The 27,579-nt window shown below is 44.4% G+C and overlaps 1 protein-coding gene across 1 annotated transcript in view; it reads right to left on the bottom strand.

The window, feature by feature from the left end:
* The window catches only part of LOC126416974 (odorant receptor Or2-like), a 130,589-nt gene that overhangs the window by 73,901 nt on the left and 29,109 nt on the right, over nt 1-27,579 (bottom strand). Inside the window, exon 2 of the mRNA XM_050084856.1 lies at nt 7,036-7,404. Within this exon, the coding sequence (XP_049940813.1) occupies nt 7,036-7,404 (369 nt within the window). The remainder of the gene's footprint in view (nt 1-7,035; nt 7,405-27,579) is intronic.

Raw genomic sequence — 27,579 nt, 5'->3', positions numbered from 1 at the left:
ATGAGAGGATACACAACAAAGGAAGGTCTCATAAACGTATGTCCGTAAACGCATGGTTTCCATGCTAGAGACCATTTATTCAGTCATACACTGTTACAGAGACTGCGGTCTAATACGCGCTGTACCTTGCAGCTACAGTTACAGTATCAATGATTTCCCCTTAGAGGGTCGTACTGTTCCTCACACATCATGCCCTAGCGCTGTCTCATGCCACAGTCGTTAGCAATGTTGTGTCCGATTCACTTCACTTGCTGACTCGCCTTGTAGCGGATGTGGTACAGCGTTGTACACAATGGTTCCGTATTCGAATCGAGAGCTTGCGACATGGCGTTACTTACGGAAAGGCAAATGGCAACGGGCGGCGAACAGCAAGGTTCTATCAGGAGGCCTATCGCCGCAGTGTGGTCCCTTTAACCACCACACACACCAACCAACCAACCTATCCCCACCGACAGCAACTACGGCATTCAGTGTTTGTAACAGTGTTTCACCGTATGTCTGAGACAGGGTCGTTTCAGGATGCAGGAAATCGTGAAGGACGTACCCGAAATGTTCGGACACCAGACTTGGAGGAAAATGTGACTGACGCTGTGGAAGGCGACCGCCGTGTCAGTACCAGGCCCGCTAGTACAGGGTGAGACAGACGGTCATGTGGAACATTCTCCATGACAGTTGTTACTGCCCTTATCACTTAAAGCGCTTCCAGGGCTTACTAGTGACAGACTTGGGATTTGCCTGACAGTCTCTCGCGTTGCCTTTTAGGGAATGAAAATGGAATAGGCCTTGGTGGGATCGCATCCACAGCCGCCCCGTTATTAGCGTGACCAACTTGGTGAGTGAGCTTAGTGCCCACGCAATACGGCCGCTTCAGAACTGCAGTGCCCGAGCCACCGTTTCATCTATCTTTATTAAGGCCCTGCCATTCATTGAAATGCGCAGTTTTATCACTTGTTTCTTCACAAGGCAACCTCGATTCCGGGATTTGTGTCTTCCAACCTATTCACAGATGAGGCTTCCTTTACGCGGAGTGGTATCTTCAACTTTCGTAACAGTCTTCCTTGCACGTCGCCTAACAGGCCGGAACTATCGGCGCTTCTTGCAGGTGACTTTGCCTCCCCCTGCTGGAAGAAGAGCCATTGATGATTCGAAGGGTTATGTAGCTGCTACCTGATGGTGCGCCAGCCCACTTGTCTGTTAACGTTCCCACGCATCTCATTCATGTCTTCCCTGATGGATCGGACGAGGGGGTCCAGTTGCACGGCCTACTCGTTCACCAGACCTCAACCTTTGCGATTACTGGTTATGGGACCATCTCAAAAGTACAGTGTATGCAGAGCCCATTCCAGATGTGAGTACTCTGGAGCGGCGTATTCATGCTACCTTTGACACAGTTGGGATGCAGCCTGTCCGATGTAAACGCGTGAGACAGAACACGCTACGGTGCGTACACGCGCGCGTTGAGGCACATGGAAACCATTTTCAGCACGTACTGTAAATGTGTCTGCATGGTACAGCGCGTATTAGATCGCAGTCTCTGTAAAAATGTGTGATTGAATAAATGGTCTCTAGTTGGAAACCTTTCTTGTTCCGTATTCTCTCATCAATCAATCCCTAGACTTTGTACACAGTAAAAGTTCACCCGGTATATATGTATTTTTTAATGTTTCATAAATCCAAACTGTAAATAAATAAATTATTATGTAGTATTACTGTGTTGGTAATTGTAATTATCATCACAATCACGTCTGAGACGTCTGAGACGAGACAGGTACGAGTAGAAACTGAGAATGTTTTGTAATAAATTTAGGTTGGTTGGTTGGTTGTTTGGGGAAAGAGACCAGACAGCGTGGTCATCGGGCTCATCGAATTAGGGAAGGATGGGGAAGGAAGTCGGCCGTGCCCTTTCAGAGGAACCATCCCGGCATTTGCCTGGAGTGATTTAGGGAAATCACGGAAAACCTAAATCAGGATGGCCGGACGCGGGATTGAACCGTCGTCCTCCTGAATGCGAGTCCAGTGTCTAACCACTGCGCCACCTCGCTCGGTAAATTTAGGTATGTGTGGTTGTGCGACGGTACGTCACACAAATATTGACATTTTTATCGGTTGTAAACCGTAGTTAACGTATTTTATGAGTATAATTAGTATAAAAGATACAGTTAATGTTCTTGAAACAACTGATATGCAACGATAATTTAAGAGAAACATCTTTATTTAAAACTATGAAACTAAAAAAGGAACGAAAGGGGACGCGATTGTACGGCCGAGGAGGAAGGACGTGTTTTATGGTACACACTGTTTTGTTTCGCAATACGGAAAGCAGCCATTGAGCGGCTACATATATTTTATGTAAGTTATTCGGTATTCCCCTAAAATAAACTAATTATTGCTATCACAAAATGAATTTCTTCGTAATAGTTGTCACCTCAAATGGTCGCAGCGTCTAATTATTTTTAATAAGCTTTTTTTCAGTAGTTTGCCCTGCGGCAAGCTCATCTTCAGATGCAGCCTCTGTTCGACCATTACGGGCCAAAGTATTAATTTATTTTTCAAAGTGTTAACAGTAACTGTAAATGCGAGAGATTTCGTTGTAAGAACCCTTCTAAATTGTAACAGATAATTAATTTACGTTAAAGTTCATTTTTTTAAATTATACAGATTCCATGAGTTCAGTAAGTTTTATCTTGGCCGGTCCACGGCAACAATCGAAATTCTCTCGGCCTTGCTTTGCAACCAATAAATAGAAATTAACAAAATTACATTCAATTCAGTTAACGGCAAATATATTTTAGTCATCACGTTCAAAATCTGAAGTTGGTACATGAATAACAGCGGCCCCTGAGAGAAATAATTATATATATATATATATATATATATATATATATATATATATATATATATATATATATATATATATATATATAGGGTGGTCCATTGATCGCGACCGGGCCAAATATATCACGAAATAAGCATCAAACGAAAAAACTACAAAGAACGAAACTTGTCTAGCTTGAAGGGGGAAACCAGATGGCGCTATGGTTGGCCCGCTACATGGCGCTGCCGTATGTCAAACGGATATCAACTGCGTTTTTTAAAATAGGAACCCCCACTTTTTTATTACATACTCGTGTAGTACGTAAAGAAATATGAATGTTTTAGGTGGACCACTTTTTTCGCTTTGTGATAGATGGCACTGTAATAGTCACAAACATATGGCTCACAGTTTTAGACGAACAGTTGGTAACTGGTAGGTTTTTTTAAATTAAAATACAGAACGTAGGTATTTTTGAACATTTTATTTCGGTTGTTTCAATGTGATACATGTACCTTTGTGAACTTATCATTTCTGAGAACGCATGCTGTTACAGCGTGATTACCTGTAAATACCACAGTAATGCAATAAATGCTCAAAATGATGTCCGTCAACCTCAATGCATTTGGCAATGCGTATAATGACATTCCTCTCAACAGCGAGTAGTTCGCCTTCCTAATGTTCGCATTTGCATTGACAATGTGCTGACGCATGTTGTCAGGCGGTGTCGGTGGATCACGATACCAAATATCCCCACAGAAAGAAATCCGGGGACGTCAGATCCGGTGAACGTGCGGGCCATGGTATGCTGCTTCGACGACCAATCCATCTGTCATGAAATATGCCGTTCAATACCGCTTCAAGCGAACGCGAGCTATGTGCCGGACATCCATCATGTTGGAAGTACATCGCCATTCTGTCACGCACTGAAACATCTTGTAGTGACATCAGTAGAACATTACGTAGAAAATAAGCATACATTGCACCATTTAGATTGCCATCGATAAAATGGGGGCCAATTACCCTTCCTCCCATAATGCCGCACCATACATTAACCCGCCAAGGTCGCTGATGATCCACTTGTCGCAGCTATCGCGGATTTTCCGTTGCCCAATAGTGCATATTATGCCGGTTTACGTTAACGCTGTTGGTGAATGACGCTTCGTCGTTAAATAGAACGTGTGCAAAAAATGTCATCGTCCCGTAATTTCTCTTGTGCCCAGTGGCAGAACTGTACACGACGTTCACAGTCGTCGCCATGCAATTCCTGGTGCATAGAAATATGGTACGGGTGCATTCGACGTTGATGTAGCATTCTCAACACCGACGTTTTTGAGATTCCCCATTCTCGCGCAATTTTTCTGCTACTGATGTGCGGATCAGCCGCGACAGCAGCTAAAACACCTACTTGGGCATCCTCATTTGTTGTAGGTCGTGGTTGACCTTTCACATATGGCTGAACACGTGCTGTTTCCTTAAATAACGTAACGATCCGGCGTACGGTCCGGACGCTTGGATGATGTCGTCCAGGATACCGAGCAGCATACATAGCACACGCCCGTTGGGAATTTTTATCACAATAGCCATACATCAACACGATATCGACGTTTTCCGCAATTGGTAAACGGTCCATTTTAACGTGGGTAATGTATCACGAAGCAAATACCGTCCGCACTGGCGGAACGTTATTGTTTTTTTCTTTATTGTTATTTGACACTTTACAATAAGGTGGGATGGCAGCAACACACTACGCTGCTCTTCAGCCACAAGTTTTACAGAGAAAATATAATGGAGACACAGAATATACAGAACAAAGTGGGGGGGGGGGGGCAAAAAACAGTAGACACAGAAACAAATAACACGTAGCCGTTCACACGTGAAGACACCTAAAGAAACTGTTGGCACTGCACACAGACACTGATGACGGAGGCGACACGTGAACGATGGAGCGTGGGCGGCGAAGAACACTGAGGCACAAACACGACGGCACACACACTACAACGATGGCGATGATCTCCAGCGTACGAATGTCCACTTTACGTGTGCGAGTCCGGGGACTTGCCAGGAGGGGAAGAAGGTGGTGGGGGAGGGAGAGGAGAGAGCAAAGATGCCAAGGGCAGAGGAGATGGGGGGAGGAATGAAGGTGTGGGGGTAGGGCAAGCCCGGGGAAGGAGGGGGGAGAGAGGGGGGAGGGAGGGAAGAGGGAGAGAAGGGAGAGAGGGTGCCCATAGGAACAAACACAGGAAGAGGGAGGGAGGATCAAAGTTGGTAGGAGGGGTAGATGGAGGGGAGGAGGGCATCATCAGGGAAGGGGAACTGGTGGAAGCCACATTGGCAGGGGTATGGAGAGTGGAGAGATGGAGAGCAGGTGGGACGTGGAAATACAGGTGCGGCAGCGGACGGGGGTGGGAGAGGATGGGAGACAAGCGATGAGGAGGATCGAGTTTACAGGAGGTGTAGAGGATCCGAATCCGTTAGAGGAAAAGAAGGAGGTGGAGGAACGGATTAAGTTCGTACAGGATCCGCGTGGGGGAGGGGAGACGGATGCAATAGGCGAGGCGAAGAGCATGGCGTTCTAGGATCTGAAGGGATTTGTAAAAGGTATGGGGAGTGGAGATACAGGCAGGGTGGGTGTAGCAAAGGATAGAGCGGATGAGGGATTTATAGGTATGAAGGATGGTGGAGGGGTCCAGACCCCATGTACGGCCAGAAAGGAGCTTGAGGAGACGGAGCCGGGAGTGTGCCTTGGCTTGGATTGTCCAGAAGGGGGGGGGGGGTCCAGGAGAGGTGATAGTCAAGGGTGACGCCAAGGTACTTAAGGGTGGGGGTGAGGGCGATAGGACGGCCATAGATGGTGACATAGAAATCGAGGAGGCGGAAGGAAGGGGTGGTTTTGCCTACTATGATCGCCTGGGTTTTGGAAGGATTGACCTTAAGCAACCACTGGTTGCACCAACTGGTGAATCGATCAAGATGGGACTGGAGAAGGTGTTGGGAGCGCTGCAGGGTGGGGGCGAGGGCAAGGAAGGCGGTGTCATCGCGGAATGTTACGTGATACCACGTACATACATGTTTGTGACTATTACAGCGCCATCTATCACAAAGCGAAAAAAGTGGTCAAACTAAAACATTCATATTTTTTTACATACTACACGAATATGTAATAAAAAGTGGGGGTTCCTATTTAAAAAAAACGCAGTTGATATCCGTTTGACCTGTGGCAGCGCGATCTAGTGGGCCAACCATAGCGCCATCTGGTTTCCCCCTTCAAGTTAGACGAGTTTCAATCTTTGTAGTTTTTTCGTTTGATGCTTATTTCGTGAGATATTTGGCCCGGTCACGATCAATGGACCACACACACACAGATATATATATATATATATATATATATATATATATATATATATATATATATATATATATATATATATAGGATCTGAAGGGATTTGTAAAAGGTAGGGGGAGTGGAGATACAGGCAGGGTGGGTGTAGCAAAGGATAGGACGGATGAGGGATTTATAGGTATGGAGGATGGTGGAGGGGTCCAGACCACATGTACGGCCAGAAAGGAGCTTGAGGAGACGGAGCCGGGAGTGTGCCTTGGCTTGGACTGTCCGGAGGGGGGGGGGGCATATATATATATATATATATATATATATATATATATATATATATATATATATATAGGGCGGTCAGAAAATGTGTGAAATGCTTGTAGGGATTTTACAGGGCAGGTTGTACTCAGACATAAATGTTAAGAAAGAAATTCGATACGTTGCTCCGTTTCCGAGTTATTTAGCATAGAATTTAGCCAGTCGTGGCGTCGCGGGATTGCATTCAAGCGGCCTGCCAGGGGCGGTGTTGCCCAACGAGTGCTTTGTCTCGTTAGCTGAAACTTGAATTTACTCGCGCGACGATCTGATTGGCTAACTTCATTGCTAAATAACTCGGAAACGGCGCAACGTATTTAATTTCATTCTTAACATTCATGTCTCAGTAGAACCTGCCCTGTAACATCCCTACAAGCATTTCACAAATTTTCTGGCCACCCTGTGTATATTACAAATGGCAAAGTAACAGTTGTCAGTCCGATCCGATGTAAGGGAATTGCTGAAAGCCTCAATGCGGTCGGCCTGAAATATAATTAATAAAAAAGAAATAACACTATCAGCAAAATCAACCTGTAACAGCCTAGTTACTTCGGTTGAGGAGGGTGACACTGACCTGCCGCGCGAGATAGTGGAAGTCGCGCTCGTGTGCGGCGATGATGCCTAGGCGGACGACCCACATGGTGAACGAGTTGCAGTGGGAGAGGAGGAGTGTGAATCTGTCGAGGTCGGCGGTGCCGCCGCGCCACATTGCCAGCCCCAGCGAGCACACGAGGAGCGAGATGACAGCCACAGCGGCGGCGTTGAGCAGGCGGAAGGCGCGGTTGGCCCAGGTCCCGGCGTGCGGTTGGCGCATGCTGCCCGTCCAGTGCAGCATTCGCAGCAGGTAGTCCAGGTCGCTGGCCTCGGCCACTGCCGCCGCCGCGGCTGCTGACCCGCAAGTTGGGCGCGGCGACGTCGTGAGATGCCGTCGAGCACCCCCACCCTGCACACGGAGGACTCTTCCATCTCAGTGGCACAGTCCGTCTACAAAAGCCACTCTGGTTCAAAGAAATTTACTTAGTACTTCTTCAGCACAGCTACACCAACCGCTTACGAACTACTGTTCAAATTTCCTTAAACCAATATGGTTTTGCCACGGGTCTCAGTACATATACGTACACTGTATCAACAAAAATGTATCAAGACGCTGCCACGTGATGCGGAAATGACCACTAAACACCACGACAGACTTGTCAGTGTAAACGAACGCATGGGTGGGGGCTGGGGGGGGGGGGGGGGTGGGAGGTTGGTATTGTGTCGTCAGTAGAGAAGCGGGCAGCAGAACGGGTTAGTCAGAGCTCAATGGTTCTAGAGATTCGTTGATGTTGTTGTTGTGGTCTTCAGTCCTGAGACTGGTTTGATGCAGCTTTCCATGCTACTCTATCCTGTGCAAGCTGCTTCATCTCCCAGTACTTACTGTACCCTACAACCTTCGGAATCTGCTTAGTGTATTCATCTCTTGGTCTCCCTCTACGATTTTTACTCTCCACGCTGCCCTCCAATACTAAATTGGTGATCCCTTGATGCCTCAGAACCTGTCCTACCAACTGATCCCTTCCTCTAGTCAAGTTGTGCCACAAACTCCTCTTCTCCCCAATTCTATTCAATACCTTCTCATTAGTTATGTGATCTACCCATCCAATCTTCAGCATTTTTCTTTAGCACCACATTTCTATGGCTTCTATTCTCTTCTTGTCCAAACTATTTATCGTCCATGTTTCACTTCCATACATGGCTACACACCATACAAATACTTTCAGAAACGACTTCCTGACACTTAAATCTATACTCGATATTAACAAATTTCTCTTCTTCAGAAACGCTTTCCTTTCCATTGCCAGTCTACATTTTATATCTTCTCTACTTCGACCATCATCAGTTATTTTACTCTGCAAATAGCAACACTCCTTTACTACTTTAAGTGTCTCATTTCCTAATCTAATTCCCTCAGCATCATCCGAGTTAATTCGACTACATTCCATTGTCCTCGTTTTGCTTTTGTTGATGTTCATCTTATACCCTCCTTTCAAGACACTGTCCATTCCATTCAACTGCTCTTCCAAGTCCTTTGCTGGCTCTGACAGAATTACAATGTCATCGGTGAACCGTAAACTTTTTATTTCTTCTCCATGGACTTTAATACCTACTCTGAATTTTTCTTTTGTTTCCTTTACTGCTTGCTCAATATACAGATTGAATAACATCGGGGAGAGGCTACAACCCTGTCTACTCCCTTCCCAACCACTGCTTCCCTTTCGTGCCCCCCGACTCTTATAACTGCCATCTGGTTTCTGTACAAATTGTAAATAGCCTTTCGCTCCCTGTATTTTACCCCTGCCACCTTCAGAATTTCAAAGAGAATATTCCAGTCAACATTGTCAAAAGCTTTCTCTAAGTCTACAAATGCTAGAAACGTAGGTTTGCCTTTTCGTAATCTACCTTCTAAGATAAATCGTAGGGTCAGTATTGCCTCACGTGTTCCAATATTTCTATGGAATCCAAACTGATCTTCCCCGAGGTCGGTTTCTACCAGTTTTTCCATTCGTCTGTAAAGAATTCGCGTTAGTATTTTGCAGCTTTGACTTATTAAACTGATAGTTCGGTAATTTTCACATCTGTCAACACTGCTTTCTTTGGGATTGGAATTATTATATTCTTCTTGAAGTCTGAGGGTATTTTGCCTGTCCCATACATTTTGCTCAACAGATGGTAGAGTTTTGTCAGGACTGGCTCTACGTTGGTAACATCTTTTTAATTTGGCAACGAGGTGCTGATGCCATTAACCACTTCCCGACAGCCCAGCATCACGTTTACAATGTATGATATGAAATGCAGGAGGTGTTCAATAAAAAACGAAATTCATTTTCCTGAAAGCGACTTGGTTTTACTCAAGGTTCCACTACACCATATTATAACACCCCCTCCCCTCTTTTGACTGCAAAACCTTGCTTTTCAATATAATCTCCGTTCAATCCGACAGCCTTACGCCACTTTCTTGAGAGGGTCTGTATGCCCGCATGGTACCACTCTGCTGGTCGACGTCGGAGGCAGCGTCTTGCTTCATCAATAACCACCTCGTCACCCATGTACTGCTTCCAGCGGAGTGCATCCTTCGTTGGGCCAAACAGGTAGAAGTCAAAAGGTGTGAGATCAGGGCGACAGGGTGGATGAATAAGAATAGTCCAATGAAGTTTTCTCATCTTCTCTCCGGTGCACAGTCTTGTCTGCGGCCTTGCGTTGTCTGGGGAAGTTCGTTTCCCTTATTTTTTGTAACAAACACGATGAGGTCATTTCTTCAATTTTCTGTGGGTGGCACGATACACTTCAGAGTAGATCGTTGCACCTTTAAGGAGGACATCAAACAGCATAACACTTCAGAGTCACAGAAGACCGTCGCCATTTTACCTGTTGAGTGTGCTTCTTTGAACTTCTTCTTCAGAGAGGAGGTGGTACGGCGCAAGTCCATGTATTGCTTCTTCCGGTTCGAAGCGATGAACCCATGAAACTTCCTGGCACATTAAAACTGTATGCCGGACCGAGACTCGAACTCGGGACCATTGCCTTTCGCGGGCAAGTGCTCTCCGACTGAGCTACCCAAGCACGACTCACGCCCCGTCCTCACAGCTTTAATTCCGCCAGTACCTCGTCTCCTACCTTACAAACTTCACAGAAGATCTCCTGCGAACCTTGCAGGACTAGCACTCCTGGAAGAAAGGATATTGCGGAGACATGGCTTAGCCACAGCCTGGGGGATGTTTCTAGAATGGAATTTTCACTCTACAGGGGAGTGTGCGATGGAGAGCTTCTGTGAAGTTTGGAAGGTAGGAGACGAGGTACAGGCGGAATTAAAGCTGTGAGGACGGGGCGTGAGTCGTGCTTGGGTAGCTCAGTCGGAGAGCACTTGCCCGCGAAAGGCAAAGGTCCCGAGTTGGAGTCTGGGTCCGGCACACAGAATCTGCCAGGAAGTTTCACATCAGCGCACACTCCGCTGTAGAGTGAAAATTTCATTCGATGAACTCATGTTTCATCGCCTGTGGCGATGGTCTACAAAACAATGTCATGATCAACTCCTCAACGCGCAAGGAGCTGTGCACAGATTGTTCGTCCTTGTTCTTTATGGTCTTCCGTTAGGTTGCGGGGAAACCAGTGGGCACACACCTTTGAGTACCCCAACTGTGTGACGAGTCTGTCAGCGCTACCAACAGAGACGTCCAGTTGAGCAGCGAATTGTTTGATTATGATCTATCGATCACATTAAATGAGAGTGTCCGCAGGTTGCAACACTGCAGGAGTGGCTGGTGGGCTGGAGGGAGATGTGACAACTTTGCGAGATATTGTTGTGTTGATGAAAGACGCCTCACTCGACGACTCGCCATGTATTTGTACACTGCTACGTCTCCGTAGACATTCTGCAAGAGCCTATGTATACCTGTAGTGTTCTCGTTTTACGCCAAAAGAAACTCAATGACTGCTCTCTGCTTGGGATGCACCTCAATCACAGATGTCATTTTCGAGCCCATGTATAGCACCGCCACCTGTCAGCACTTCATGACAATTTAGGGGATGAAACAGGAATATTCCACGATGTCCTAAAACACATTCCGATTTTTTTAAACTGAAACTGGCCGTGAAAAGAATGTGTAGCGTTATTTACTGTAAGCCCCTCGGCCGGCCGGTGTGGCCGAGCGGTTCTAGGCGCTTCAGTCTGGAACCGCGCGACCGCTACGGTCGCAGGTTCGAATCCTGCCTCGGGCATGGATGTGTGTGATGTCCTTAGGTTAGTTAGGTTCTAGGGGACTAATGAATGACCTCAGATGTTAAGTCCCATAGTGCTCAAAGCCATTTGAGCCATTTTTTGTTAGCCTCGGCCAGCAGTTCGCATTAGCGTGTATCACGCCCTCCAATCGCGCCAGAGGGCACAGGCATTGGTGAGTTGGTTGCTGCAGCATCCCGAACTCTCACCTTAACCATTCGGCTATCTACGTCCGCTTTGTGTCAACAAAAATTCCCATCTTACCGTACACTACTTAACTAGCGCCCCCTGCCCACCATGCTCAAGACTTAGACACAGCATCGGCCGTGGTGAGCTGATGTTAGTCAAGAATGCCCTTAAGGCGACAAAGACGCCATTATCAAAACCTCACTGAGTTTGAAAGAGGCCATGTAATAGGACTATGGGAAACTGGATGTTGCTTCTGCTGTGTTGCAGAAAGACTTGGCAGGAATATAGCACCTATATATGACTGGTGGCGGTCGTGGTCACGAAAATGTACGGTGGCAAGAAGACCGGGATCCCGATGGTCATGTGGCACTATCGAGAGGGAAGACCATCGCACTCAGGGTGCGGCTCTGGAGCATCGTACTCCATTCGCACCAGTAGTCTGTGCAGCAGTTGGCGCCACAGTGACTCAACGAACTGTTATAAAAGGATTACTTAAAGGACAGCTCCGATCCAGACGCCCCGTAGCACACATTCCACTGACACCATACCACCGTCATTTGTCGCGGGGGGTAGCCATGCGGTCTAAGGCGCCTTGCGACGGTTCGCGCGGCTCCCTCCGTCGGAGGTTCAAGTCCTCCCTCTGGCATGGGTGTGTGTGTTGTCCTTAGTGTAAGTTAGTTTAAGTTGGATGAAGTAGTGTGTAAGCCTAGGGACCGATGAACTCAACAGTTTGGTCCCATATAACTTACCACAGATCTTACCACCACCAGTCAAATGGTTCAAATGGCTCTGAGCACTATGGGACTCAACTGCTGAGGTCATTAGTCCCCTAGAACTTAGAACTAGTTAAACCTAACTAACCTAAGGACATCACAAACATCCATGCCCGAGGCAGGATTCGAACCTGCGACCGTAGCGGTCCTGCGGATCCAGACTGCAGCGCCTTTAACCGCACGGCCACTTCGGCCGGCCCACCACCAGTCATTTGCGTCTTCAGTGTTGTCAAGCGAGATCTCACTGGACGGTAGGGTGGAGGTCTGTTGAGTTTTCTAATAAAAGCTGCTTCTGTCTTGGGGTCAGTGATGGCAGCATGTTGAAGGTCAGTTGAGGGCCGGAAACCAACCTGTCTACGTGCTAGAAACGCTGGACCTATCCCCGGAATTATGGTCTGGTGGTACAGCATGGTGTGACGGCAGGAGCCCTCTCACGGTTGTTCCACAAACATTGAATGCAAATCTGTACGTCAATCTGAAGGTTCGACCTGTTGTGCTGCCATTCATGAGCAGCATTCCAGCGGGCATTTTCCAACTGGATAACGCTCGCCCACATACCGCTGTTGCAACCCGGTGTCCTCTACAAAGTGTTGACATGTTGCCATGGCCTGTTTGATCACCTGTTCTAATCGAGCACATATGGCACATCATCGGACGACAATTCCAGAATCGAAACTTGTCCGCGAAAGGCAAAGGTCCCGAGTTCGAGTCTCGGTCCGGCATACAGTTTTAATCTGCCAGGAAGTTTCATATCAGCGCACACTCCGCTGCAGTGTGAAAATCTCATTCTGGAAACTCCAGAATCATCCACAACAAACGTTAACCGTCCCTGTGTTGACCGACCAAGTGCAACAGGCACGAAACTCCATCCCACAAACTGGCAGCCGGTATCCTCTACGGAGTGTTGACATGTTTCCTTGGCCCGTTTGATCACCATACCTGTTTCTAATCGAGTACATATGGCACATCATCGGACGTTAACTCCAGAATCATCCACAAAAAACTTTAACCGTCCCTGTGTTGACCGACCAAGTGCAGAAGGCATGGAACTCCATCCCACAAACTGACATCCGGCAACTGTACAACAGAACCCACGCACGTTCGCTTGTTTGCATTCAACATTCTGGCGGTTAAATCAGTTATTAATTTACTAGCATTTCAGATTTGCAATGACTTAACTCTCGCTTACATTAACATGTAACCTACCAGTGTTAATCACTTAAATGTGTTCGCGAAATATTATTAATCTAGGTCAATTATTTTTTTATGTTGCGATGTTTTTTCTATCACTGTATTTATAAATGTGGGATGTCTGTTCTTTCAGATATGTCTGTGGTAACGTGTTGCGTCCTCCCAGCTAACAAATCCTCAGTCCAGTCACAGTCAGATCCATTACGGATGCTTTTCTAGATCACCTGCACCAAGAGCTGTAGCGGCAGAGTGATATAGAGAGAATTTGCAGAATTTCGCGAATATGTTACCTGGACATCCTGTTGTAATAGGGGTCACTTAAACTAACCATGTTTACAATTGGAAAGACATGCTATCAAAACTTGTACCAGAGACAAGGGTACGTGTGATATTATTCCGAATGTCTTATCTCAAAATTATTTTGGGAAGACAGTTAGAGAATCAACTCGTCAAGGTAACATCTTAGCTCTCCTAGCAACAAACAGACCTGAACTTCTCGGATCAGTTAACGTACAAGGCGATACCAGTGATCATAAGGCCGTGATACCAACTATGACTCCGGGTGTCACAAAGAGTGTTAAGAAAGGTGAGAAAATATTTTTGTTTGGCAAGATTGACAGGGTACAAATTGCAACGTATCTAAACAGTCAACATCAACTAGTCAGTCCTGGAGACGAAGATGTGGTGCACAAATGGAAAAAGAAACCTCGAAAACATCGTTCAACATGCTAATGATGACACTGCTGCTAAAGCAGAGTTACTAAACACAATCTTCCGAGGCCGGCCGAAGTGGCCTTGCGGTTCTAGGCGCTGCAGTCTGGAACCGCGAGACCGCTATGGTCGCAGGTTCGAATCCTGCCTCGGGCATGGATGTGTGTGATGTCCTTAGGTTAGTTAGGTTTAACTAGTTCTAAGTTCTAGGGGACTAATGACCTCAGAAGTTGAGTCCCATAGTGCTCAGAGCCATTTGAACCCACAGCCTTCCAAAATTTCTTCACCGAAGAATACGAAGTAAATATTCCAGAATTCTAATCAAGCACAACTTCCAACATGAATAACTTAGAACTAGATATCCTCAGAATAGTGAAGCAACTTAAATCACTTAATAAAAGCAAGTCTTCCGGTACAGACAGTAGACCAATTAGGAATAATTGTGAAGCTGGTTCAATGAACCCTCTGCCAGGCATTTAAGCAAGATTTGCGGAGTATCCACGTAGATGTAGATGTAGATATGCCTTAGCAAATTATGCTCCGCGCATCGTCTTAAGGGATAGAAAAGATCCACCGTGGTTTAATAGCTGTGTTACAAAAAAGCCAAGTAAACAAATAGAGTTTCTTATAAGTTTCAAGAGACGTCAAAACGCAGTAGATAAACGTAAGCTGAACGAAGCGAAAATAAGCGGAAAGAGAGAAATGAGACAAAAATTCAGTGATTTTAAAAGCAAAATTTTTTCAACCGATCTTACTAAAAACCCCAAGAGGTTTTGATCTTACGTATAATCAGTAGAAGCTTCGAAATCATCTGTTCAGCCATTCGATGATAATAACAGCATCGAAACGGAAAACGGTAGAGAGAAGGCCGAAATACTGAATCTGGTCTTACGAAATTGTTTCATCGCGGAAGATCGTAATACGTTCCTCCTTTCCATCATCGTACGAACTTCTAAATGCCAGATATTGAGATAACTGCTCGCGGAACAGTAAAACAGTTACAATCCCTTTATAGTGAAAGGCATCAGGACCGGATGAAGTACCTGTGACAGTGTACGGAGATTACGCGAAAGAACGTGCTCCTCTTCTAGCAGTGTATCGTAGGTCGCTGGAGCAGCGATGGGTACCTAGTGACTGGAAAAAAGCGCAAGTGATTTCCGTTTTCAAGAAGTCTCGTAAGTCAGCCGCACATAATTATAGGCCTATGTCGTTGTCGTCAATCTGTTGTAAAATTATGGCACGTGTTTCACCCTAATGTATAGTGACGTTTTTGGAGAACTAAAATCTTCTCTTTGAAAATCAACATGGATTCCGTGAACTGAGACCTTTAGAAACTCTGTGTGAATACGGTGTCCGAAAGAACAGACTCCACTGGTGATCTTGCAGCTCTCGAAGAATGAAATTACAGTGAAATCTAGACCTTTCTAATGGCTTGCAGGCGTTGATAAATATCAACGGGGACAGTTGAAAATGTGTGTCCCGACCGGGACTCGAACCTGGGATCTCATGCTTACATGGCAGACACGCAAAATAGTGAAAAATCGAAAATTAAAAATAAATAAATAAAAGAAGAAGAAAAAAGAAAAAAATCACGATGTCACGTGAGAAGAATGCGAGTTGGAGATGTGTGTGTGTGTGTATTTGAGGCTTACGGGCGCTCAGAGCCAAAGTTATCAGCGCCGTTACATATATTAAAAGAAACGAGCGAGTTGGATTTCACATGGTCCGTGCTTGCGGAATCATGTTAGCTGGCACGACCCGAAGGTGTTTGAAAGAATTCGTAACTCATTGCACAGACGAGTGCAATACTGCTTCCAAAAGCAAGAACGATACTAAGAACACCTCATTAAAAATATGAGTGAACAGTAAATTGCAACACGTAACGCGCTGAAGTATTTCAGTATTATATTTATAGTTAAGGTAGGCCGTGGGCAAAATATGATCCCAGTTAGACGGGGAATTGTTCGCAACATGTTCATTTCAGATACATTTGCGCTGACTAGCACAATATTTCATTCTAAAGTCAGTGGCGTGTCAGACCACACATTCGCAATTATGTCGTAAACCGATCGTTTGGGGACCGATGTTTAACAGAACGCTTTTCCCTCCATTATTGTATGCTTTCACCTGTCATTTTTGGCTACTAACTGTGATACGCCTCATACATTTGTGCCTGCGTGTGGGTGTATGTGTGAAAGGGAGAAAGAGTATAGAACGCAAATTTTTTTACAGCAGCAACTAAGAGTACTGAAGCACCTCCGTGATGCCGCAGTACGTATTCATCTACTTTCTACAGTGGTAGTATTAGCTTTATACTTGACGAAAGATATTTCCGACTTTTGCTGCACTGGGGCAACGAAATAACACAGATAAAAACTTGCGCCGCACTAGGATTCGAACCCGTATTTCCCTCTTTACGCGAGCAGTCTCCCCAAACGCATCGGCTATTCCCGCGCGACTCCCGTTTGACTCAAATCTCCATATGCCGCACACTACACACTGGTGTCCTCTCTCCATTATTCCTTTTCCCTCGAAACACTACTGTATTCCCGCTAGAGACCGGACATTATTGTGCATCTTCCCTGAAAGATCGATATGCCGTCGGGCGCATATTTTATATAGACACGGTGTCAGTAGCACTGCGAGCGTAGAGGAATAATGGATAGGGGACACAGCCCTGTCATGTGTGCCATACGGAGATCTGGGTCGGACGGAAGACGTGCTGGGATAGCAGAAGCGGTTAAGGCGACCGCTCGCGTGAAAAGGGAAATTAGAGATCGAGTCCCGGTCCACCACAAATTTTCATCTGTCGCCATGGAGTTATTTCAATGCCCCATTGCAGCCAAAGTAGTAAATTTCTTTTGTCAAATATACATATACTGCTGCAGATTGACCCAATGGTGTCTGTTATTTCGGACAAGCATAAGCATACAAAAAAGATCTACCGATTGGTACTGTTCGTAAACATTAAAAATTAAATACGTATACCTTGTGCAGTTGCTAATTTTTTTTTATTCCACGTTCGTACAAATATTAGTCACTGTAAAACGTGCACCTTAAGTTCGGTTTGATGAAGTGCAAGGCAGGAAACGAAAACTGGCTTTTACAGAGGCACCGTACGGGTGTCGGGCTATGCGTGATACAAGAACACGTCCACATTCAATGACGACACATAACACACTGAAGTCTTTGATCCTTCCAAAGACAAACCCCCCTTCGCTCGCTGATACTGCATGTTTTGTATCGATATCCCCATAAATACAAACTGGGTAATTCGCGCTGTATTTTAAGCAAAAGCTAGTTTATTGTGCATCTCAATTTTTATGACGTCATATATCCTGAATCATATGTCGTACAACGATATAATTTTGCACGTACATTCAGAGATATATGAAGATGCTAAAATATAGTTAGCGGTGAACTTTGCAAGAGTTACAATGAGAAAAAGTTTCGAAAAGCTTTGAAATTATGTGGACAGTTTGTTGGAAGTCGTTAAGTAGTCACGTTCTCAAGTACTGGATGAATAAAGTCCGGTTATTTGCGCGCCGTCAGTTATGTTAACTCGCGACAAACACAGTTCCTCTCTATAGTACTTGTCTTACTGTGTCAAAAATTTTAACACAGAATTATGCTTGTAAATGACTAGATTATGACAGCATTTGAAATTACTTATATGCGTTCAGTAACTATGCGAAATATTGAAATTCAAATTTTTGTTGCCCCTGGAAGCCATCATGTAGGTAATCTGCAAATGCATCTTGCTACCGCCCCCGCGTTGTGGGATAGTGGTTCGGTAATATAAATTTTTCACTCACTCACACACACACACACACACACACACACACACACACACACACACACACAAATACCACGGCGAGAGAGAGAGAGAGAGAAAATGTTTTCCGGTGTCTTAGCAAAAGATTTTCATTCATATCACATACAGACACGCACATACACACACACACGCACACGCGCACATATATCACACTCTCGAGCGACCCCCAGATGATGACAAATAGTTCCGAGAGGCTATTTCTGTTTCGAAATTGATCAAATTCATCTCCAGTTTATTCCAAAAGGAGCAACAGGAAACCTATGTTCCTAATTAATATGCTTATCTGTTTGCAACAAAAATATAATGGAATCACCTGTTGTATTTTATTCCAACCTCAATTTCGTATCCCCAGCTCCGAGAATTCGTTCCATGATGAGTCACAAATGCAAGAAAATTCCATATTTATCAATCCTAGACATATACTTCAGTGGTGCCATAATAGGTTTGCTAACTGTAAGGAAACATACATTGCGAAACTATGTAAGAAATAGACAGTTCTGTACTTCTCACCCACCATCATAACAGAAAATGAATGGTCGTATTATGCTCGATGGTGCTGGGCCACCTGAAAGTATAACCCGCGCTTGCTCTGTATCCGGAATCTGTGCTGAAAACTTACGAAATTCTTACCAACTCTGTTGTACTAACATGCAGAGTTTTTTAACTTTTTTGTTAAGGATGCGAGCGGTTCACACAGTACCACCGTTCTTACGAACCTCCTCGAATATTTTTTCTTTACTTCCACCTACAATTGAAGTATGTCTTATCCATGGCTAGTCTCAAATAACACATATTTGATGATAGTTTACGTATCGGTGGGAGGATTTTCTTTCATGGTCTCATTTATTTAATGATGCGCAATGGCCTTACATGGGTGGAAATTGGGATCTAGCTAAAAGTTTTAAATGGTACTTTCTATTCATTTAACAGATGAACAGTAAATCACTATTCATCATTGATAGTCTTCTGCGACAAGCAAGCGACTTAGTTTCGTAATGGCTCTGTTATACAAGAGGACATTGTTTAATTGGTAGCCGAAAGCTCTACGTGACGCGTGACGTTTACTTATTTCCAATCATAGCCATCGTAGATCTGACGGCAGGCTAGTATAACGAGAATACTGAATGCTGGCCGGTAACTTTAAAAATGTAAATTATAGGAGTCCGTTTGCATAGTGGACGCCAACGAGTTGCGTCACAGGTAGTAACGTTCTCTACCGAGTATACTGATTCAGACTTTTTTTCTTGTAACTAAAGCAATGGTAGCGGTAAGTGCCCAACAACGGCTATGTCTTAATTTTTCTATTGATAGTGAGGGCAAACTTGCAACAATAACATCACCACAAAATGCAGAAGTTTAACTTTTGAGTACATTTCTGCAAGCCTTCTACCGATTAAGTCATCCACGACGACGTCGTTAAAAACAGAAAGTAAATTCGGACTGAGAAGGAAATCGGCCGTGCTCTTATCTTAGGAACCATCCCAGCAGTCACCTATAGAGATTTAGAGAAGTCTGTATGGGCAGAAGAGGATAGGAACAGTCGTTCTCCCAAATGCGAATACGGAGAGCTAACCAATGGGCCCCTCCGCTCGGTTTCTACTGTCAACGCAAGTAAGGATACCCAACAGGGATACAAACCCAGGTCCCCCCACATACGAGCCCAGTGTCTTCCACACCGTCTCTTGGTTCTTTATTAGTGGTTCTTTGCGTTCTCTTAGCTTCGAATTTCTTAGATAATGGCTCACTTTTAAACAAGGATAGCTCTTGCAGTCCACATCGAGCTAATGTGAGTCATTTCTGCTGGGAAACGTATAATTCTGACACGTTTTATTTGAACAAAATTTTGCGAAGGCGGAGCCTAGAAATGCAAGCGCCGTGTGATTAATTAGCTGACAGTCAACAATAGTGTATTACAAAAGATATTAGGTGATTGCGAATTCTTTGGCATCAGCTGTACTACGTATATATGCAGTAAGCACTTCGGCTATCTGTGCAAGCTCCACGGAGCGAAGCAAAGCTCCATATCTACACTGTCCTAATGCTCGGAACATTACTTGGATTCCCACAATAAAGAGAATGAGACTACGGGCAATTGGATATTGCAGTGACTGTGTTGTTACGAAGAACGACGCAGTGACCTTCAGATATGCATGCGTGTTCCAAGGGACAGGCACTGCGGCCACTACAGCCGTCATGAAGTAAATTAAATGTATTCCCAGTTTCGAATAAGAACGGCAATCAGCTGTATGACGGAATGACGACAATGAAAATTTGTGTCGGACCAGGGCTCGAACACGGAATTCTCAATGTATGAGAGCGCTCGCCTTAATCGCTTCGGCTAACCGTGCACGACTCACGGCGAGAACATTGCATTGAATGAGATTTTCACTCTGCAGCAGAGTGTGTGCTGATATGAAACTTCCTGGCAGATTAAAACTGTGTGCCGGACCGAGACTCGAGGTCCCGAGTTCGAGTCTCGGTCCGGCACACAGTTTTAATCTGCCAGGAAGTTTCATATCAGCGCACACTCCGCTGCAGAGTGAAAATCTCATTCTGGAAACATCCTCCAGGCTGTGGCTAAGCCATGTTTCCGCAGTATCCTTTCTTACAGGAGTGCTAGTTCTGCAAGGTTCGCAGAAGAGCTTCTGTAAAGTTTGGAAGGTAGGAGACGAGGTACTGGCAGAAGTAAACCTGTGAGGACGATGCGTGAGTCGTGCTTGGGTAGCTCAGTTGGTAGAGCACTTGCCCGCAAAAAGCAAAGGTCCCGAATTCGAGTCTCGGTCCGGCACACAGTTTTAATCTGCTAGGAAGTTTCATTGCATTGTTTGTCTCAACAACACAGGCACTACAATATCGTATTTATCCGCCAATAACAGGCAGCGACTTTCAATTATCATATCCACCCTATATGGGAATTACCTAATGTGTGTACGGGTACAGATAGTGACGCAGGAACGAAGCCGTATGAAAGTTTAGGTCTGGCCTTGTGTCCTGTACGGATAGGCAAAGCGGTCAAGGCGAGCGCTCGCATGAAGCGGGAAATTCGGGTTCGAGTCCAGGTCTGCAACAAATTTTCGTTCTTATTCCCTTATACAGCTCATGGTTGTTTGTATTCGAAACTGAGAATACATTTCACGTGCTACGAGGAATGCTGTTATCGCCTTTCTTGCCCGTCTCGGCTTGTAATATGCACGCATCCATATCTGAGGGAATAGACACTGTACAATAAAACAAATATTACAAGCCTAGACGGGCAAAAATGACGATAATAACATGCCCCATAGTCTCAGTCTTGCGAGAATTCAAGTAATGTTGCGAGCGTTAAGGGATGTAGACAGTGTGGCAGGGAGAGATTTGGATGGAGGCGGCTGGAACCTGCATGGAGCCAAAGTGATTAAGGCGACCGCGCACGAAGAAGGAGAAATCCGGGTTCGAATTCTGGCCCGGCATAAATTGTCATGTGTTACTAGTAGGTAGTACATTTATAGCAAATACACCCATGGCAAAGAATTCTCAATTAGCGAATGACTTTCGTAATATTTAATAAAGCTGCGAATCGTCAGCAATATCTATCTCTTCAGGCATGCATGGAAGTTCAAAGGAAGAGATATTGTTAAAGAAGATAGTGGAGTAGAAGCACGGTTTAATGTGAAATCTTTAAAATATAATTCCTTTGGATGAAAATTTAGAAGAGATAAACTAATTTCTGAATTTTCTGCAATGTTTCATATAGAACAGTTTGTCGCTACTGATTTTTTTCTCGTTATCCGATAAACTTAAGACATCCGTGTTAATCGTCCCTGTATGACACCTGAGCCGACGACGGATTTCGTGTTCTGGCAGTAACCGCCGTATTGACGTCTCGCTAAATTTTAGGCCGATATCGTCATTAATGAAACCCATCCTAATCCCTCCAACACGTCTGTGATGTTTGATTAGATATTTCTGGGAGTAAGGCCAGAAATTTTTCGAAATGTCACGTCACAGTCGGGTGGGAATACAACGACGCGGACAAACGGCGAAGTTAGAATATTTATAACAAACGTGGAATGTAATTTCTCTACTAAATTATGCTGTTCCGTTAATAATTTCTTTTCTTTATTCTTCTTTACCTTAACCCATCATTAACAGTAGGTAAACAACCACTGTGCGGCTCGATATATCGCCGCTAAAAACTAATCAGGTATATCTAGTAACACAAGTTAATTCCGACCAGACTTGTGCGACTGTATGCGTGGGAAGCAGAACTGGGAGTACCCTTACAGCTTTGCTCAGACAACTGCTGGCGATGCGTTTACATTGTTGTACCGTTCAGTTTGATCATTTAAATTTTTTTTATATATGTAAGGAGGGTTTGATGTATGTGTGTCTTACGGCGGGCGCGCACATTACTGCACGATTTAAAAAAAACACGCATAATCAAGCATTTTGTGCAAGCATGCTTTGTCATCTACAGTGATATTTTACTCAGGCACACTGTTTTCAATTCTGCAGGCTTGTGCAAGCATACCAAAGTACATATGACTTCACCGTGTGAACCAACAGTGAGTGTACGGGTCGAGCAAGCAAACGTCAGTTGTGAGACTGTCTTCGGAGCTGCCTTATGTCGAGTAACAGGAAGAAATCAACAGCAAATTTCTGAGCAAGCAAATTCACGAATACGAAAGCAAGCCTTGCATCAACAGCATTAAATCCAAAACCTATCACGGCAAAGTACGTTCGTTCTACTTTTAACAAAATACAAAGCAACTGACGCTCACATAAATAAAAATGTTACTATCAAGATGATAAATTCCTCCTGAGCTATTATAGCAGAGAGAAAACGAAGTATACATGTAAACAGTCGTGTATTACAGATGCGTATTTGAAATCTTCATACCCCTTCAAGCGAGCGAAGTTAACAATATTGTCGTTAGACTGTCGTGTGGTCTTACAGTTTCTCTCCGACCGCACCTAACTTCTAATAGGAGTATAAATACTAAGAAGGTATCTGTTCTTTCGGAACATCGGTAACCAAGCAGTTCGTTAGAATGAAATTACAATGAAATGAACACCCTTAGCTGCTTACAGGCGTTGACATACGTCAACGGGGACAGATGAAAATAAGTACCCCGACCGGGACCCGAACCCGGGATCTCCTGTTTACATGGCAGATGCTCTATCCAGCTGAGCCACCGAGGACAGAGAGGATAGCGCGACTGCAGGGATTTATATCTGGCACGCCTCCCGCGAAACCCACATTCTCAACGTAGTGTCCCGCATTACATTCGTAGTGCCCCCGCCCATTATACTCATTACTCGCGGCGCGTTGCCGATTCCCGTAAGATATCGGGCACCGTTTGTGCATTCGCACAGAAGAAGAAGGTCAAGTGGCCGGTGAGCCTTAACTATGTATATACTAAGATGGTATCTGTTCTTTCGGACATGTCCGAAAGAACAGATATCATTATATATACAGTTAAGGCTCACCGGCCACTTGATTTCATTCTAATAGGATCAATTTGTTGTCCGTCTATCTGTCCGATCGTTGAAAACTCTTTTTTTAAGGAACGGGTAGACGTATTAAATTGAAATTTATGTCGTATATTAAGGTCTACAGTCACTTGTATATGTAAAACAGTGAATCTTTTAAGGCAATGTAATCAAAAGATATGAATATTTATGTCTCATGTAATGATATCCGCAAACTTAGTCATCAAAATCTACAGGGTACTTCCCTTTGAATTAGAATCATGAAATTTGCGAAGAAACAAGGTTTCAAATTAAAATCAAAGAAAAGAATCCGGAAACTGTTAACTTGTGATTATATAACACGAAAAAAATGCATTTACTACGGCTGCCATCTGTCCGTCTGCCTGTTAAGAATTCTTTTTCTCAGGAACTGAAAGACGTATCAAGTTGAAAAAAAAATGTTTCACAATAGAAATAAATCAAATCAGAAAATTGTCGGTTCGTAATTATATCATACGAAAAAAAAAATATTTTCCACTGTTACTATTCTGTGGTTCATGGTGTGGGTTCCTGTAGTCATGTCCTAGTTCATGAACCACGGGCAACGTATGAGTGGCCAAGTAAGTGGTCCCGACAGTCGGGATACCAGTTACTTTGGAATAAGGCTGGGCATCACGGACATATTCTGAGGCGTGGTCACCTTTGTGCTCATACGGCAAAGACTACCAAATCCACCGGTTAGTCCCTCAACCGTTAGGGTTAAACCCAATGGGACTCGGGGCAAGTAAGGCTAGCAACCTGCTTCCCTGGTACTTAAATATGATGCTGGCAACAATCAGAGCAAAATGCCTCGGACCTTTGGAGGTGACGGAGTCCCATCTCTAACTGACAAACCAGGGACTCCTAAGATACCACTTGGCAAACAAATGGTAATGAGATGGGGAGCTATTAATATCAATGGGGGCTACTCTGGGAAGAAGGTAGAGCTGGCAGAGGCTGCAAGTAAGATGGGGCTGGACGTTTTAGCTGTTAGTGACATTCGGGTAAGGGGTGAGAAAGAAGAGGAAGTGGGAGAATACAAGATCTACCTGTCAGGAGTCAAAGCAGGAATAGCACAATGGGGTGTAGGGCTTTACATCAGGAAAGAAATGGAACCCAGCGTAGTTGCAATAAGGTATGTAAACGAACGACTGATGTGGATAGATCTGACAGTGTCTAGCAAGAAAATTAGGATTGTGTCAGTATATTCGCATTGTGAAGGGGCAGATCAAGATAAGATGGATAGTTTTTATGAGGCACTCAGTGAAGTAGTTGTTAGAGTAAAGGACAAGGACAGTGTTCTGCTCATGGGTGATTTTAACGCCAGGATTGGAAATCGAACAGAAGGGTATGAAAGGTTATGGGTAAATTTGGAGAGGATATGGAGGCCAACAGGAACGGGAAACAACTCTTGGATTTCTGTGCCAGTATGGGCTTAGTAATCACAAACTCCTTTTTTAAACATAAGAACATTCACCGGTATACTTGGGAAGGCAGGGGAACCAGATCTGTCATTGACTATATAATAACAGATCAGGAATTCAGGAAGGCTGTGAGGGATACACGTGTATTCAGGGGATTCGTTGATGACACTGATCATTATTTACTCTGCAGTGAAATTGGGATTGTGAGGCCGAAAGTGCAGGAGGTCAGGTCCATACGTAGGAGGATAAGAGTGGAAAAACTTCAGGATAAGGAAATCAGGCACAAGTACATAACAGCGATCTCAGAAAGGTACCAGTTAGTTGAATGTAGTCAATTACAGTCATTGGAAAAGGAATGGACAAGGTACAGGGACACAGTACTAGAAGTGGCTAAAGAATGTCTTGGAACAGTAGTGTGTAAAAGTAGGATGAAGCAAAGAGCTTGGTGGAATGACACAGTCAAGGCAGCCTGTAAAAGGAAAAAGAAGGCATATCAAAAATGGTTACATACTAGAACTCAGGTAGACAGAGAAAGTTATGTTGAAGAAAGAAACAAAGCCAACCAGATAATTGCAGCATCCAAGAAGAAATCGTGGGAAGACTTTGGAAACAGGTTGGAGACTATGGGTCAAGTTGCTGGAAAACCATTCTGGAGTGTAATTAGCAGTCTTCGAAAGGGAGGTAAGAACGAAATGACAAGCATTTTGGATGGGTCAGGAAAACTGCTGGTGAATCCTGTGGATGCCTTGGGCAGATGGAGATAATATTTTGAAGAGTTGCTCAATGTAGGTGAAAATACGATCAGTAATGTTTCAGATTTCGAGGTAGAATGGGATAGGAATGATGATGGAAATAGCATCACATTTGATGAAGTGGAGAAAATGGTCAATAGCTTGCAGTGCAACAAAGCAGCTGGGGCGGACGAAATTAAGTCGGAACTCATCAAATACAGTGGAATGTCAGGTCTTAAATGGCTACACAGGATAATTGAAATGGCCTGGGAGTCGGGACAGGTTCCATCATACTGGAGAAAAGCAGTAATCACACCAATCTTTAAACATGGAAACAGAAAAGATTGTAACAACTACAGAGGTATCTCTTTAATCAGCGTTGTGGTTAAAATCTTCTCAGGCATTGTTGAAAGGAAAGTGCGAGTATTAGTTGAGGACCAATTGGATGAAAATCAGTGTGGGTTTAGGCCTCTTAGAGGTTGTCAGGACCAGATCTTTAGCTTACGGTAAATAATGGAGAAGTGTTATGAGTGGAACAGGGAATTGTATCTATGCTTTATGGATCTAGAAAAGGCATATGACCGGGCTCCTAGGAGGAAGTTATTGTCTGTTCTACGAGACTATGGAATAGGAGGCAAACTTTTGCAAGCAATGAAAGGTCTTTACATGGATTGTCAGGCAGCAGTTAGAGTTGCCGGTAAATTGAGTTCATGGTTCAGAGTAGTTTCAGGGGTAAGACAAGGCTGCAACCTGTCTCCACTGTTGTTCATATTATTTATGGATCATATGTTGAAAACAATAGACTGGCGGAGTGAGATTAAGATATGTTTGCCGCGATGGTCTAGCGGTTCTAGGCGCGCAGTCCGGAACCGCGCGACTGCTACGGTCTCAGGCTCGAATCCTGCCTCGGGCATGGATGTGTGTGATGTCCTTAGGTTAGTTAGGTTTAAGTAGTTCTAAGTTCCAGGGGACTGATGACCACAGCTGTTAAGTCCCATAGTGCTCAGAACCATTTGAACCAACCATTAAGATACGTGAACACAAAATAAGCAGTCTTGCCTATGCGGATGACTTAGTTGTGATGGCAGATTCGATTGAAAGTTTGCAAAGTAATATTTCAGAGCTAGATCAGAAATGTAAGGACTATGGTATGAAGATTAGCATCTCCAAAACGAAAGTAACGTCAGTGGGAAAGAAATATAAACGGATTAAGTGCCAAATAGGAGGAACAGAGTTAGAACAGGTGGACGGTTTCAAGTACTTAGGATGCATATTCTCACAGGATGGAAACATAGTGAAAGAACTGGAAGCGAGGTGTAGCAAAGCTAATGCAGTGAGCGCTCAGCTACGATCTACTCTCTTCTGCAAGAAGGAAGTCAGTACCAAGACTAAGTTATCTGTGCACCGTTCAATCTTTCGACCAACTTTGTTGTATGGGAGCAAAAGCTGGGTGGATTCAGGTTACCTTATCAACAAGGTTGAGTTTACGGGTATGAAAGTAGCTAGGATGATTGCAGGTATTAGTAGATGGGAACAATGGCAGGAGGGTGTCCACAATGAGAAAATCAAAGAAAAACTGGGAATGAACTCTATAGATGTAGCAGTCAGGGCGAACAGGCTTAGATGGTGGGGTTATGTTCCACGCATGGGAGAAACAAGGTTACCCAAGAGACTCATGGGTTCAGCAGTAGAGGGTAGGAGGAGTCGGGGCAGACCAAGGAGAAGGTACCTGGATTCGGTTAAGAATGATTTTGAAGTAATAGGTTTAACATCAGAGGAGGCACCAATGTTAGCACTGAATAGGGGATCATGGAGGAATTTTATAAGGGGGCTATGCTCCAGACTGAACGCTGAAAGGCATAATCAGTCTTAAATGATGATGATGATGATGATGTTACTATTCTCTCTTCTTAGTGTCCGTTCTTTCTCTTCTTTCCTGTGTTTTTTCACGCCCTCCATACCGCACGTGTGCGTTGAGATGTGCTTGCTTGTGTGAATGAACAATGTGTATTTTTCTTTTT

This window comes from Schistocerca serialis, chromosome 8 (genome assembly GCF_023864345.2).
Source record: "Schistocerca serialis cubense isolate TAMUIC-IGC-003099 chromosome 8, iqSchSeri2.2, whole genome shotgun sequence".
In the NCBI taxonomy this organism is placed as follows: domain Eukaryota; kingdom Metazoa; phylum Arthropoda; class Insecta; order Orthoptera; family Acrididae; genus Schistocerca; species Schistocerca serialis.
Note: the sequence above shows the minus strand (reverse complement) of the source record. Positions and strands in the feature narration are given on the sequence as shown.